The 14,752-nt window shown below is 39.2% G+C and overlaps 1 protein-coding gene across 1 annotated transcript in view; it reads right to left on the bottom strand.

Annotated features, from left to right (window-relative positions):
* Positions 1–14,752, bottom strand: part of LOC103032235 (WD repeat-containing protein 70) — a 72,312-nt gene that overhangs the window by 14,639 nt on the left and 42,921 nt on the right. The window contains exons 11-14 of the mRNA XM_007244798.4: positions 14,042–14,141; positions 13,348–13,432; positions 12,029–12,167; positions 1,062–1,162 (exon numbers count right to left, since the gene is read on the bottom strand). Coding sequence (XP_007244860.3) covers positions 1,062–1,162; positions 12,029–12,167; positions 13,348–13,432; positions 14,042–14,141 — 425 coding nt within the window. The remainder of the gene's footprint in view (positions 1–1,061; positions 1,163–12,028; positions 12,168–13,347; positions 13,433–14,041; positions 14,142–14,752) is intronic.

Here is a 14,752-nt window from a genome sequence, read left to right on the forward strand (position 1 = left end):
GGTTAGTGCATCTCCACTGCTCCATCTGATCTCCTTCCTGCTGTAATTACTAAGCTGTGAGTCACTGCTGTGAGTGAGACTGCACATAAACACACACACACACACACACACAGAGACACACACACACACTCCAGATTGTTTTTTTCGTTTGTGTAGTTCAGGCTTGCATACAGCTTTTTTTTAATCTGACATATCACTAATATCAGATTTATTTCATATTAAATATGAATGGGTGGAAAAGTGTTGGAGTAGCATTAGCCGCTAACTGCTATTTCCCCGTTCAGAGGACAGTATCATCAGACTGTAGCCTGCTCCTAACCCGGCTAGCATTGCTGGAGCAGCATTAGCATTACCTGTTAACCGCACTAGCTCTTTCGCCGTTCAGAGGTGAGTATTATCGGCATGTGCGTTTACCATGTTAAAATAAGCTACATGGGACGAACCACTAGCTAATATCGCCCTGGCTTACCAGCACACTCAGGGTTACTCGGTGTAGCACTGTTGGGCAGCATTAGAGGTTAGCCACTAATGCTAATGCTCCAGCCTTAGTGCTGGAGAATCTTAGAATTCGGAAATCTAAGCTTACTGTAAAAAACAGAAGCGCTTTACTAACTTTACTTACTTTAACATCCAGCCATTGTTTGACTTTAAAAGAAAGTTTTTTTTTATTATTATTACAGTTTTGTTTACTTAGCTTAGCTTTACCATAGTCAGCTACCCCCTCCATCACCCAGCAGCAAGACCAACTGAATTAAAAGTTCCTTATAGTGTCTCTTAAAATGCGCTTTATAATCTGGTACATCTTTTGTATGAAAATAAACCAAAAAATATAGACGTTTATTGATAGTGTGCCTTATAATCCTGTGCACCTTAAAGTGAGAAAAATATATATTTATATATATATTTATTTTATATTGTTAAAGGCTGTGGGGTTAGGAGATGTGTTATAAGATGTGTTGGACGATGGGTTGGGATGTGCTGGGAGAACTCTGCAAGAAGTTGAGTGTCTGGTCCACTGGGTGAAGGTTTGGGGGATTGAAGGACACTTGAGCTCACCGCACCTTTGACTCTTGACTGGGTCGTAGTAAACCTTGGCCAGGCCGTTCCCCGTCCCCACCATGATCTGGTTCAGCTTCGGATGCCAGAGACAGCGAACCACGCTCTGGAGAGACAGAGAAAAAGACAAGAGCATGAGAAAAACAGGAGGAGGGGAATCCAGACAGGAAAAAAAAATCATTTGGGACAGCAAAGGGAAACACAGGGAATGCCGAGGAAAACAGTGAGCAGAAAATTAAGATAAGAGGCGACTTTCTGATGGAAGCTGGGGAACGGGAGCCAGCTGTGTCCGCGGGTGAGACTGCGGGCGGACGCTCGTCTCGCTCAGCTCCAGTTGACTATATTTGGGCGTTGGGTAGAGGCCTGGATCTCGCAGTCTCTGTGTGACAGATGGGCTGCTGCCAAGGGGCATGCGACCAAGAGTGTGTGTGTGTGTGAGTGTTTGTGTGTGAGTGTGTGTGTGTGAGTGTACTGTACGAGTGAGCGAGGCTCTTAGTGAAGAAGAAAAAAAGAAGACCTAAATCTAAATATTGTAGTGGGTTTACTGGCGATCCTGAAATGAAAACTGATATGCATTTTATTTTCTTCAGTCAAAAACACTCATTCTGAAAGTAATGGTTGGAAAAATTGCTGCAACCATTCCTTGCCATGCTAATTAGGGGTGGGCAATAGTATATCGTATACAATATATTGTGACACAGAAATATCATGATATTAAAAATCCATATCGTGATAATAGGGCTGTTCTGTCTTAAAAATATTCTATTATTTACTGTGAAGCTTTAAGTGTATTTATTGTATAATTGTTTTAGTTTGCAGTTTATATGCATGCATTAAATATTCTGCAATATTTTTGCCGCATTATATTATTTTATGCTATATTGTTTGTTTTGCCACATTATGATTATTCTGTTATACTATTATACTACATTCCTGAAATGAATGAATTATTTTAGTTTCCCTATAATCGCCAAGTATATCGTTATCGCAAAAATACCCTGAAATATCGTGATATTATTTTAAAGCCATATCGCCTACCCCTAAAGGTAATTAGATTTAGATGGAATATAAAAGAAATTTTATGCAATTTAATAGCTTAGATTTTAACCATTTTAACCATTTTTTTTTTACTTAATTTTTTTTTTCTTTCAAGTGCAAAAGTACAAAACAGTCCATGGATATTTGCATCCCCTCCAAAGTCCTTATACAATTCCTCAAGGAAAAAAAGGAAAAAGAAAAAAATGCAGCTTACAAAAAAGATTACAAAAAATAAATAAATAAATAAATAAATAAATAAATAAATACAGTATGTGTATGTTAACAGAAAAAATGTTGTAAAAAATGTTTACACATTTTTAATCATGGACTGAAGTGGCGATGTGCACCTACCCATGGCAAGCCACAGTAGCTGTCTCAAGTTACTGACAGGGCAGCAGTATGTGGATGAGAATTGTCCTGTTGAAAAAGCTTAACAGAGCGTGCATTTTAAAAAAGGAAAGGCCACTGGTTGCAGGACCTTAATAATGTAACGTTGGGCTGTCAAAGTGCTGTAATTCAGAACAAAGGCATTACACCAAATGCAACCATGATACCATGACACCAGGCATTAGGGACGTGTGATTGTGTGATTAACCACTAATCTTGTCACCACCAAGACAACAGCGGGACTCATCACTGAAAAAGTCTTGTATGAAATTACACATCCATTGACTATTACGCGAATTGCCGCTGTCCTATAAAAACATGTATCTCCATTTTTGTCGGTTTTTAGTTTACTACATAATTTGAACAAACAAACTGTACCTTACACTGCGTCAAAATTTCTTGATGAACGGACCAATAGAAACTCTTCAAAATGACCTGAAAAACTCTTTTTACATTGACTTCCATTGAAAGTTTACTAGGTTTTTCTCTCTCCTGTAAAGTTGCTGTTTAGGAGATAAGTGTTGTTTATTAGACAGCGACGATATGCAAATGCAAATGAATTGACAAGCTGCTAGTTGCTAGGTTTGCAAAAAAAAAAAAAAAAAACCCTCTGCAGCTCAGAGAACGATGAACAGAATGAAGCTGGGCTGGAAATGCTAAAAGGGTACACGGCTACTTGTCTCTACACACGTCCTCGAACTTCTGCAACAGTAAACTCTTCACTTTTTATGACTACAAGACTGCGCCCGGCCACGGAGGAAGTGCTGTTACATCCGTAACAAAAACACCAGGCTATATTTAGGGCATCCCGCAGAAAGCAAGGAGTACATTAAGCTGTATAGGAAATCCTGGGGGGAATCGATCATTTTTATTCAGTAAACACAAGAACCGGGGACAGATAAGAGTCTGAGCGGCTTCCAGAAAACAACAAATCGTGAACAAGCTCTTTCGAAGTCATTAATATTTGCTGGGAGGACTGGAAAGAACAGAAATGTGGGCCTCACTTTATACAGCCTGAAAAGGGTAGTGAAAAAGGGATGCACAGAATATGTGGCCACCAAATATACAGCTCTGGCGTAAAAATGATGAGTTTCTTTGATTTTACCAATCAAGTGGAAGATGGATGATCACAAGCCATCAAACCAAGCTGAACTGCTTGGTTTTAGATTTTTGCACCAGGATTAGCATAAAGTTATCCAAAAGCAGTGTGTAAGACTGGTGGAGGAGAACATGATGCCAAGATTCATGAAAACTGTCATTAAAAACAAGGTTATTCCACCAAATATTGATTTCTAATCTGATTAAAACTTTAGAATTATGAACTTTTCTTTTCTTTGCATTATTTGAGGTCTGAAAGCCCTACTTTTTTTTTTGTTATTTCAGCCATTTCTCATTTTCTGCAAATAAATGCTCTAAATTACAATATTACTCTTAATTTTTGCCAGAGCTGTATTTGGTCAAAAGTGGCACAAAGGCAATTGTGTGATGATACAGAATACTTTATATTGGACAATGACCAATTTATGTAAATAACGAAACATCTTCTTATTCCTTGTGAAGTGGCAAAATTAATAGAAACCTGAGAAAAAAACTTGTTAGGTTAAATGTATCATATTGTTCAGTTTAGGCCTAAAAAAAAAATCATTTTGTTGCATCTTTATAGCGAAGTGAAGCGTGCAAGGTAGCTATCTGCCTGTAGATGAAGGCAGGGGGCTGTAGGGGGTCTGCAGCAGGGGCAGTAGGGTAAAAGCTGCTTAGTGTCCAGATGTTGAGGTCTTCACCCAGCACTGGGAGAGTCAACCAAAGAGCCAGCATTCTCTCTGCGTCCAATCCAGCGATCGGCACGTCTCCGCTAAGCCCGCCTGACCCAGAATACGGCTTTAGACCCTTTATCGCCGTCCCCGCAGACCCTTATTTACTTAACTGGATGTAGCGGGTCTTAATCCGCCCGCTGCGCATGTGGTGGAGTAATTGATTATTTAGAACGATCCAGAACGAAGGCTGAGACTTCTTTTTTTTTCTTTTGTAGTGTCGCCAGTAATCCCTTTGTAGTACTGACTGAGTCATGGCTCAAGTACGTATACACACTCACTCGCTCGCGTTCGCCACATCTGCATGCATGATGAGGGACATCATACTGTTACTCACATGTGAGTAACAGCCAGCACAGCAGACATGATGCGAACCGTCCAATAACAGATGTCGTACAAATTTGCTGCGTGTCGCACTGCGTGAACTGATGCCAATAAAAGCACAGGGGAATTTGGCGCAGACCTGGAGATAGCGTAGACAGCAAATGTGCTCCATACATCCCTATATGATGAAGATAGGCTGACGACAGGCCCACAGTGCACTCAAATAAAATCAATAGAATACCAGAATACAAGCGTTCAGGCGTATATCCATCAGCACCATCCACTACTTGTGATCCCATGCCCAATTCCCATGCTGTAGTTGGTGGCTTTCAAGGCGAACGTGATAGCCAAGACTTGGTCCAAAATGTCAGAACAATTTCAGTCCACAGTTAAACACATCTGGCTGTGGATTAACCGCAACAACAGCGCTGCATGCCAAATGAGTCGCAAATAAACAACATTAAGAAATGCAAAAATGAGACCCAAACACGCAGAATGTGATCAACACATTGGCAAAAGAAAAAAAAAAAACCTAAAGCCTTGGATTCCCAATGCTTCTTAAAAAAATGAAAAACTTTAACACAGAGACACACTTCGGTATTAAATATTAAGCAGCGTGTGTCTGTGGCCAGTCAGTCAATCAGCCAGTCACAGAACTTTTGACTTATTTTTGTAATATCTAAACAACACAATACTTGTACTTCTACTTTTAGTACTTGAGTAGAATTTTTTCTTGCAATACTTAAGTACTACTTAAGAATACTTTAATACTTCCACTTTAAGTATGATGCTTAAAGAACAATTCAACTTCTACTCAAGTCACTTTTTTGATAAGACTACTTGAACTTTTACTCAAGTCTGGATATCTAGTACTTTTAACATGTCTGGTCCAGGGGGATCCAGGTCAGAAGTTGCCAGCACAAAGTGCAGGTGTGAACGGGATCCAGTGCGTCTCGAGGATTCATCATTCACCTGATCACTTAATCCACATTCAGTGGTGTTTAGAGACCCAATTTGTGAGACGCATATTTGTGCACATTACTATTTTAGTGTGAACAACAAAGCGTCTTAATGCCTCCCAGACAGCAAAGCACCGCCCATAGTAACACAACATCCATCGTCCATTCGACACATTGCAACACTACCTTGGCCTGTAATCTACAACCTACAAGTGTGGAGGATCTACAGCTGCAATATCTGTGTATAAACGTGCTGCAGGATACCATACAGAACCTGTATAGATCAATGGCCAATCAGACAGTTTCTCCATTACAACAATTCCTTCATGGTGAGTTTTATTTGTTTTTTTTGGTCAATTAGGGTAGATCTCTTAGTGTAGACTCTTAAGAACAATATGAACCTGAAATGACTGAATGAGAGAATGTCTGGAGCAATGACAATCGGACTCCCCAGCAGGACTGTCCTGAATGCCGTGTGAGAACCCAATTCTTTCCAGACCGCATTACAGCATTTGCGGGAAGAACATAGACTACATTCGGGCGTCCCCTTTGATCGCAAGTCTTTCCTAAACAGTGAGAGTGCTCTAGCTGGCGGGAGGTTTGTGCCAGGACCAGTGAACGTCATAGAGCGAGAGGGAGTTCACGAAGACACATGGGGGGGGGGGGTGAAGATGAGCCTCAATACTGTGAATAGGTCTGATTACAACTGATTACAACTAGGGGTGTGCATCTTCATTTGAATGATCCAATATCGATTCATATAAATGCGAATCGATCTTTAGAAATAGCCCATTTTCACTGTTTATCTCGTGACCACCATCCTCTGGCTGAGGTGAGCTGGAGCACAGGAGTCGCACTGCGGGGAGTTTCTGTAAAAATGTAAGACATTTTCTTCTGTATTCCCACTTAATGCTGTCTGTGTTTATCAAACGAATACATTTAACACTGTTTTAAGTTGTTTTCCAGTGTGGTTTTTACCTGTACTTGATTTAAAGTAAGACCTGACCGGCTGAATCCACCGTTAGCTTAGCGGGTTAGCCAAATCAACGGTTTAGCTAATCCCCCTTTAGCCGGGTTTGCTAGCCTTACTCACCCCTACCTCCCACCCTAAATGAATTGATTTTGAATCAAATCCGGACCTTGTCAAACGTAATTGAATCAAACTGGCAAATCAGCAACGATATCCACGCCTAATTACAACCACAGTGCGGTGCAGCCAGACTAACCAGAGAGCAGTCTGTAAAATCACTGTGTCTCGACCTCTGCACCACAGATTAAGGCTATGTCATATGTCATACCGGCTGCCTTTAAAAGCAGGGAAAGTGAGAGAGCGAGTAAACGAGGGAGAGAGCAAACGAGAGAGCGAGAGAGAGAGAGGCAGGTTTGCATTGCAAGTCGGTTTACCATGAGCTGTGTGTTCTTACACTCATGCAAACAAGGAAACAAGGACGCATGTGTGACACATGGTGTGAGAATGGTGAATGTGTGGTCTGGATGCCAGCCCTCCACAGAGGCCCCTGACAGAGGGGAAAAAAAAAGAGAAAAGAAAACCCTGAGGAATTCCTTTACCCCGCTAACCAACAAAAGAACCAACCAAAGGTCCAGATAAGAGTCTGAAGCTGTCAGAGATGTTTGGACGAAGATTTCAAAATAATACCGCGTCGGCGGACGGTAGAAATGTCCTCCTGGGCTGTGTCAAGCACGAGAAAAGATATGAAGGAGTCAAACCACGGAAACATCAAAGCAAAACACCTGCATCCTGTCTTAACCGAGCAGGATAAGCCTGCAACGGACAAGCTTTTAGCTCAGCGTGGCTTTATGCGGTTTGATTACATTGGATTGTATATATTTTTAGCAACTGCTAAAGCCTTTCCATCCTGCTGGAGACTGAGACGACCCCGGCTTTATGTTATAATTCCATCCCTTCGCTCGCTGGTATCTCTGAGAAGGTTTATTACACGTACAGATTAAAGCTGCCACAGAATGCATTTACTGCATTTACTGAGAATTTAAGTTGTTGTTTAATGCATGAATAGTCAGTATGTGTATTAGTCACTATGTTTGGTGTAAAAAAAAAAAATATATATATATATATATGCTCAGGTGGGATTTTTTTATGATGATGATTTACTGATTTTCTATTTAAAGCAAGGAGGCATGTGAAAGAAAAATGTAAAAGTATTGCTGATTTATTGGCTGTTTCACAGCACTGGCAATGGATCAAAGAACCCACATATTATAGAACTGTTTTAACAATGTTTCAGCCATTTCAGAGTCTTGCCAGATAATGTTGCCTCAGAATGATATGAACGAGATCTCTTAGCGAGCTAAGAGATTGTAGTCTGTTTAGTTTTTTTAACCTGGCAAGTCGTATTTCCATAACGTGCGAGGCTAAGGGTGATGAGCTGCTCTCCAGCATCAACAACATCATATTCCCATGATTTGCCATGCTTTAAATAGGAGGTTCTTTAGTGGGCTGGGTTTATGTAAGTTTTGGAAGGTGTAAATATAATGAGACAAGACTGTTACATCACAATTTTGGAGACAATAAATGGTATAAGCTATGGTAAGCATTAGCTTGTAGGATTTGTGTTACAGCTTGAGCTCCCCGATCCCTGTATTCAAACTATATAACCATAAATAGTCGGAAGGGGACCAGATACTACAGCATCTACACCACCATTATTCCCCATATATTACACATATTCCCCCAGGTGGCCGATGTGTTTCATCATTTTGCCAACTTTGACTAGAACACTTAAGTCTGGAGGTGATGAGCTGCTGTCCAGTATCAACAATAATTCTTTATTCTGAAGTCTCTGTAACATGTTGCTGATTTGTCAGCTTTGAACAGGATGTTTAGTGGGCGATGGGTTTATGACATTTTTGAGGAGAGTCAAGACTGTTACATCACAGTTTTACAAACAACGAATGGTAAAGTTGTGAGTGTTAGCTTAGTTTGTAGCCTAGTGTAGCTCTCGTTTGCCACCCCATCTTTTGTCATTGCTGAAACTCCCCTTATAAGGACTTTTGCAAATGAAAAGCCACGTTCACAAGGTCCATTTCCAATACCAAACCGTATTACCAAGAATAGGCTGGAGGAGACAAGCTACTCTCCAGCATCAACACAATCATATTTTCATCGTTGTGTTTCAGAATTTTGTTCGTTTTGACTAGAAAGCTAGAGTCTGGAGGTGAAGAGCTGCTATCCAGTATCAACAACAGTGATATCCTGAAATCTCCGTCACTTTTTACTGGTTCATCAGCTTTAAACAGGATGTTCCCTAGTAGGCACTGAATTTATTCCATTTTTGGGGGGAATCAATATAATGAGTCAAGTCACAAGTTACATCACAGTTTTAGAGATATTAAAGCTTGTAGCCTAGTGCAGCTTTCATTTGCAACCCAAGCTTCTGTGTCACTGCTTGAGCTCCCCCTCTAAGGACACTAGCATATGAAAAAACATGTTTACAAGGTCCATTTCCAATAGCAACCCGTATTACCAGGAATAGGCTGGAGAAGCTGCTACTCTCCAGCATCAACACCACCATATTTTTGCCATCATGTTTCATAATTTTGCCTGTTTTGCCTGGCAAAAAACTACAATCTGGAGGTGAAGAGCTGCTATCCAGTATCAACAACACTATTTTCCAGAAGTCTTGGTTACATTTGACTGGTTTGCCAGCTTTGAATGGGATGTTCTCTAGTGAGCTGGGTTCATGCAATTGTTGTGTGGAGTCAATAAAATGATTCAAGACTGTTACATCACAGTTTTGGAGTTTTGAAATTGGCCTGCTTTCCAGCTCTGTTTTGCTTATTCTGGAATTTCGTTTGAGGAAGAAACAAGTGTTTGAGGCTTGTTAAAAGCATTCTAGGAATTTTTTTGGCAGTTTTAAGGTTTAAAAAAAAAAAAAAAAAGTGGATCTCTCACCTGATCCCCAAAAGCTGTGAAAAAGAGGGTTAAGAACGGAGCGACCCACAAAGCGTTTACTCAAGAAATCCTGGAAATGTGCCCTCTTTCACTCTGTTCTTTGCCCAGAGCGTGACCCCGATCCAGGGTTATGTCGAATGTTTACACCCACATGATTGGTGGGCCCTTCTCTTTCACAGGACGGCCTGCCGTACCACTTCATAAAAAGACGGCACTTAAATCCTTCTGCCGCCCTGCCGAGAGCCACGTTGGATAAACATGGTAAATAGCGGGTCTGTCAGGGTCGCTCCGGGGCAAGCCACCTATAAATAAGTTGAAGAGGGCCTCCGAGCTCCAGAAGCATTTGCACAACTGTAAACCTGATTCTGTAGATACAGAACATAAAGGGACGGACGAACGAGAGCGAGCACTTCAGCGCTGGATCAGCTCTGTTGTGGTTAGAGCCGCTGAGACGGGGAGCCGAGTGAAAAAGAAGAAGAGCAGTGAGGGTCCTTGCCTCCATCAAGTCACGCCGAGCCAGACGGAGGCAGGAGCTATTAAGGCCTCATCAGGCCACACTGTTATGACTACAGATGGAGTGACAGGGATCCTGTAAATCCAAAGACCACTCGCTTGACAAATCTGCTCGAGAGCAAGAACATTCCATCAGGGAAATCCAGAGAAAAGAAAAAAGGTGTTTACAGTACAGGCCAAAAATGTGGACACCTTCTCCTTTTTAATGCGTTTTCTTTATTTTTATGACTATTTACATTGTAGAAGGCATCAAAACTATGAATGAACACATGTGGAGTCTGCAAAAAAAAATTAATAAATACAACAGTAGTGTGCCATATCGTATCAAACGCAATAACATCACCAACATTTTTTTAAATATTGTGAACTATATTATACCCTGAAATAGAGTGCCATATCACCCACTACCTACTCACCCTAATTATCACATCAGGGCACCATTTTTTGCTGTTTTTAGCAAAAAATAAATAAATAAATAAATAAAATCACACTGTCTCATTTCTCATTATATATCTACTAGAGACAGATTATATCTGTCCAGTATCATTTATTTTACTTTAATCCTGGATATATGGAGATATTTGGAGTTCATTATTAGCATCAGGACATTCTGGATCATTGACTTCTGTTACAAATCTGATGAAATTATTTAATATCTGTTTTTTATATCTCAGTTAGAGGTGTGCCATATCATATCATATTGTATGCAGTAATACATGCAATTTGTGTACTCGTGAAGTAATATCTTTTTAATTTAATGTTTTGTAATGTTTTGTCATAGTATTATTATTGCAAAAATACCATGAAATATCATGATACTATTTTAGGGTCATATCACCCACCCCTATACAACAGTAATGTTAAAAAGAAGGGGGAGTTCTGGAACTTGTTAATTGTTTAATCTAGCAAAATAGACATTTAATGGATTTGGTTTTATTAAATGAGCCACATTAAGGCTGCCAGTTAATTTAGATTATTGGCAGAGAGTGCACACTGTTCCTGTGCTTCAGTTTATTTAATCTTGTAAACAGCTCTTATAAAGGACCTGAGAGCTGAATATAGCTGTTTTTTAATTTGATCCGTGTTTTTACAAATCCCAGAAGTAGTTTAAACTTAAATGATTGAAGTCTGTTTTACATAAAATTGTACATTTCTAAACATTACTCAACTATTTTGAGTTAGTTGAACATTTGTGGGCACATATACTGTACCATTCAAACAGAGATCTTTGAGTTAAACCAACTTATAATAACTGAGTTTAGTCTGTTGTCATTAACAGCTTCTTTTCCATTGGCTTCTGTCACAATCTATTTGCATACTGGGTGTGTCCAATAGTTTCTGACAGACACTCACCATCAGTGTGTAGTGATTCCCCCTGGGCTACCTTAAAAATAAATCAAGTTTCCCTTTAGTTGTAATGTTGAAATTGATGTTTTAATTTATGCTAAATCAAATTTTCATTCCTCATTACTTAAAAATTTGAGTAAACCAGCTGCCTTAAAAAAAAAGTTAAGTAAACTCAACTTATTTGGTCTTACCATATAACAAAAAAAAATTAAATCAACTTCCTTTTTAGTTGTTATAACTTGATGTTCTAAGTTATGCTAACTTAAGTTTTCATAACCCATTACTTAACTTTTTAAGGCAATCTGTTTCCTCAAATTTTTAAAGTAAATTCAACTTATCCGGTCTTACAGTGTACAGACACTACTTTACAAAGGGCCTCTACATAATTACAGCTGGCAACTGTGAAGGGCAATGGGTAATTGGTAATGGGTAAGTCTAATCAAATCCTCAGAGCTGAATCAGCTCTAGTTAAACAGACAATTAAGAAAATGATTCTAAACCTTCTGTATGTCTAAATCTGTTAGCCGTGACCTTCCTTACTCAGCACAACAAGGCTAGCTGTAGCTGTAGCTGCAGCTCTGGGCAGAAATATCATCTCAACCTTTTATTTTGTTTATGGAAAAGACTGGTCAGAGCTTTGTGTACATGGTTGGCATACTTACCGCACTGGCCACCTCAATCTCGTACACTTTCTTGAAGGACTCTCTGTCGAAGAAGACCAGTTTGCCATTGCCCTCGTCTCGCTTTACTGAAGTGCCTGTCACTAGGAGTTTATCATCGGGACTGAAGCAGCAGTCTGTCCTGTGTTCAGATACACAACACAGTTCAAAATAAAGCTTTAATGCCAGATACTAGAAAACTGCACTGAATACATGCTGTTTTTGGTGCCCTAAAATAGAAAAGTGTATTTATCTTGGTATAAGACAACTGAAAATAATGAGTTTGGTACATGGCATTGGTAATCCATGAACCTCAAACTCAAATGTTATTACTGTTATCAAAAGCAAATCTGGCTTATTTAAAACAGGGCTAAAAACTGACCAGTTTCAAAACCCCAAAACTGTTACATCACAATCCTGACAGTCTTGACTTGAGTTTATATAATCACCATTAGAGCAAACCCAAATCTAAGCTGGAAATACAGTAAAGGATAACTTAAGAGAGAATTTGGTGTTGTTGATACTGGAGAGCAGCTCCAAATCACCTCCAGACTCTAATAAAAAAATCATTAGTAAAGTAGTTTCATTAGTTTTTTTTTGTGTTTTTTATTTTCTAGTTTTTCATTTCAGCATCTCACAATCTAAAATTTACAAAAGTTAAAAAAAAAAAAAAAAAGGATATATATATATATTTTTTTTTTTGGATTTTCTGTTTTTTTTTTCTCTAGTCTGATAGGGTAATTCAATCCACTTATGCTACAAGATGCAAAAATGTAATATCTGAAAATTAAGAGAATCATTTTTAATTTTTCCAAAAATTCTGTTAGAGATTAAAAAAATTTAAAACTAAAAAATTAAAAAAAAAAATACACACATGCACATTTCTATGTTCTAATTTAGCCTCAAACAGTCAGAAAACTGAACTAATAAAGATTATACCAACTAAAAAGAACCAACATATTTTTTTTACTATTCAGAGTCAAAAAGCTAAGAGGCTAACAACTTCTTTAGCTTGATAACAGCTAATGCCACTGGAAGGAAATGACAAGAGGACAGAAGCATTATCCATATTAGGACTCTGGAATGATTACAGTGTTTTTGCCATAGTGTTAAATATATGCTACTATAAAATGTGGGGTCTGTGAGCAGTGCAATAATATGTTTCACTTTGGGTTTGTTAAATAGCATCTAAAAATACTGTTTCAGCACCAAAAACGAATTTTATGATACTTTAAAAGCCATTTTATTGATAAAAAATTATATATATGATAAAGATATGATATGTAAAACTCGACTGCAAGACTGCAGGCATGCAGGCTTACATTGGGAAGTAGGTGGTCAGCCCTGTGGCGACATTGAGGGGCTTCCTGAAGTTGCGAAGGTCCCAGGTCTTGAGAGTGTCATCCCCTGCAAACACAGCAAAAATTTCCCAGACTCAGAACAGGCTGAGATGAAGGCTGAGACGCTAATTAAGTGACTAACGAGGACATCAGGACAGCACAAATCAAAGCCTTTCCCATGTCATTGGAGGAGATATGAAGAACTGAATAAGATCAATTGTGCTTGAGTGTGAATCAGAGCCCGTGTGCACTATAATGGCCGGCCTGACTGCGCTGAGGTCACTCTTCCCTCAGATGTGTCACACCAAGGGCTGAGCAGCGCCTGCACTGGGGATCTCCAAACGCTGACTAACGAGCGGACTTCACGCCAACGGTGGACAGCAGGCTGAAAAGAAGGCCTGTTATGTAAGCCAAGAAGCGAGACGCATGCTTTTATGTAAATGAATGGACCCTGCTGGACAGCGGCGTTCAACTTCCTCTCATGTCACTTTGACAAGACCTTCTATTCTTCTGGGACAACACATCTTTTGTGTACAGTCAGAGGCTGCAACCCCCAGGTTCAGCATGATCACAGATTAAACAGCAGCAACTAGACCAAAGTCTGGAGTCTGGAATTGAAGAACTGATTAAAGAAGAAAAAGAAGAAGAAAAAAAAGAGAGAGGGAGAATCTCTCACCTCCTCGTGATGCCAGGGTCGTTCCATCATAAGAGAAGGTGAGGCAGCAGGTATCGGTGGAGGGAGTGTGAGCCTGGCGACAGTGAAACTTGGTGTGGACCTAGACAATCAAAAGAGAAAAAAAAGAAAAAGAAATTAAACAATTAACAATAAACTATTAAAAAAAATTAAACCACCTTAACTTATAAATCTTATATCAAAAAGGGTCAACAATGAAACAGACAGAAAATTGACAGAAACTAATAGTATCCCATGACTTTTGCCATGTTCCACAAAAGCTATAGAACATTGCACTGACTTGTAATATGGTATATACAGCTCTGGGGGAAAAAAAAAAAAAAGAAAACCTCTGGAATATAATCAAGAGGAAGATGGATGATCATAAGCCATCAAACCACCAAACTGAACTGCTTGAATTTTTGCACCAGGAGTAAAGCAGCATAAAGTTATCCAAAAGCAGTGTGTAAGACTGGTGGAGGAGAACATGATGCCAAGATGCATGAAAAGTGTGAACGTTATGAATATGAACTTGTTTTCTTTGCATTATTTGAGGTCTTTAAGCTCTGCATCTTTTTATTCTTTTTATTTCAGCCATTTCTCATTTTCTGCAAATACATGCTTTACATGACAATATTTTTATTTGGAATTTGGGAGAAATGTTTTCTGTAGTTTATAGAATAAAACAACAATCTATATTTTACTCAAACATAA

Source organism: Astyanax mexicanus, chromosome 20 (genome assembly GCF_023375975.1).
Source record: "Astyanax mexicanus isolate ESR-SI-001 chromosome 20, AstMex3_surface, whole genome shotgun sequence".
Classification (NCBI taxonomy): Eukaryota; Metazoa; Chordata; class Actinopteri; order Characiformes; family Acestrorhamphidae; genus Astyanax; species Astyanax mexicanus.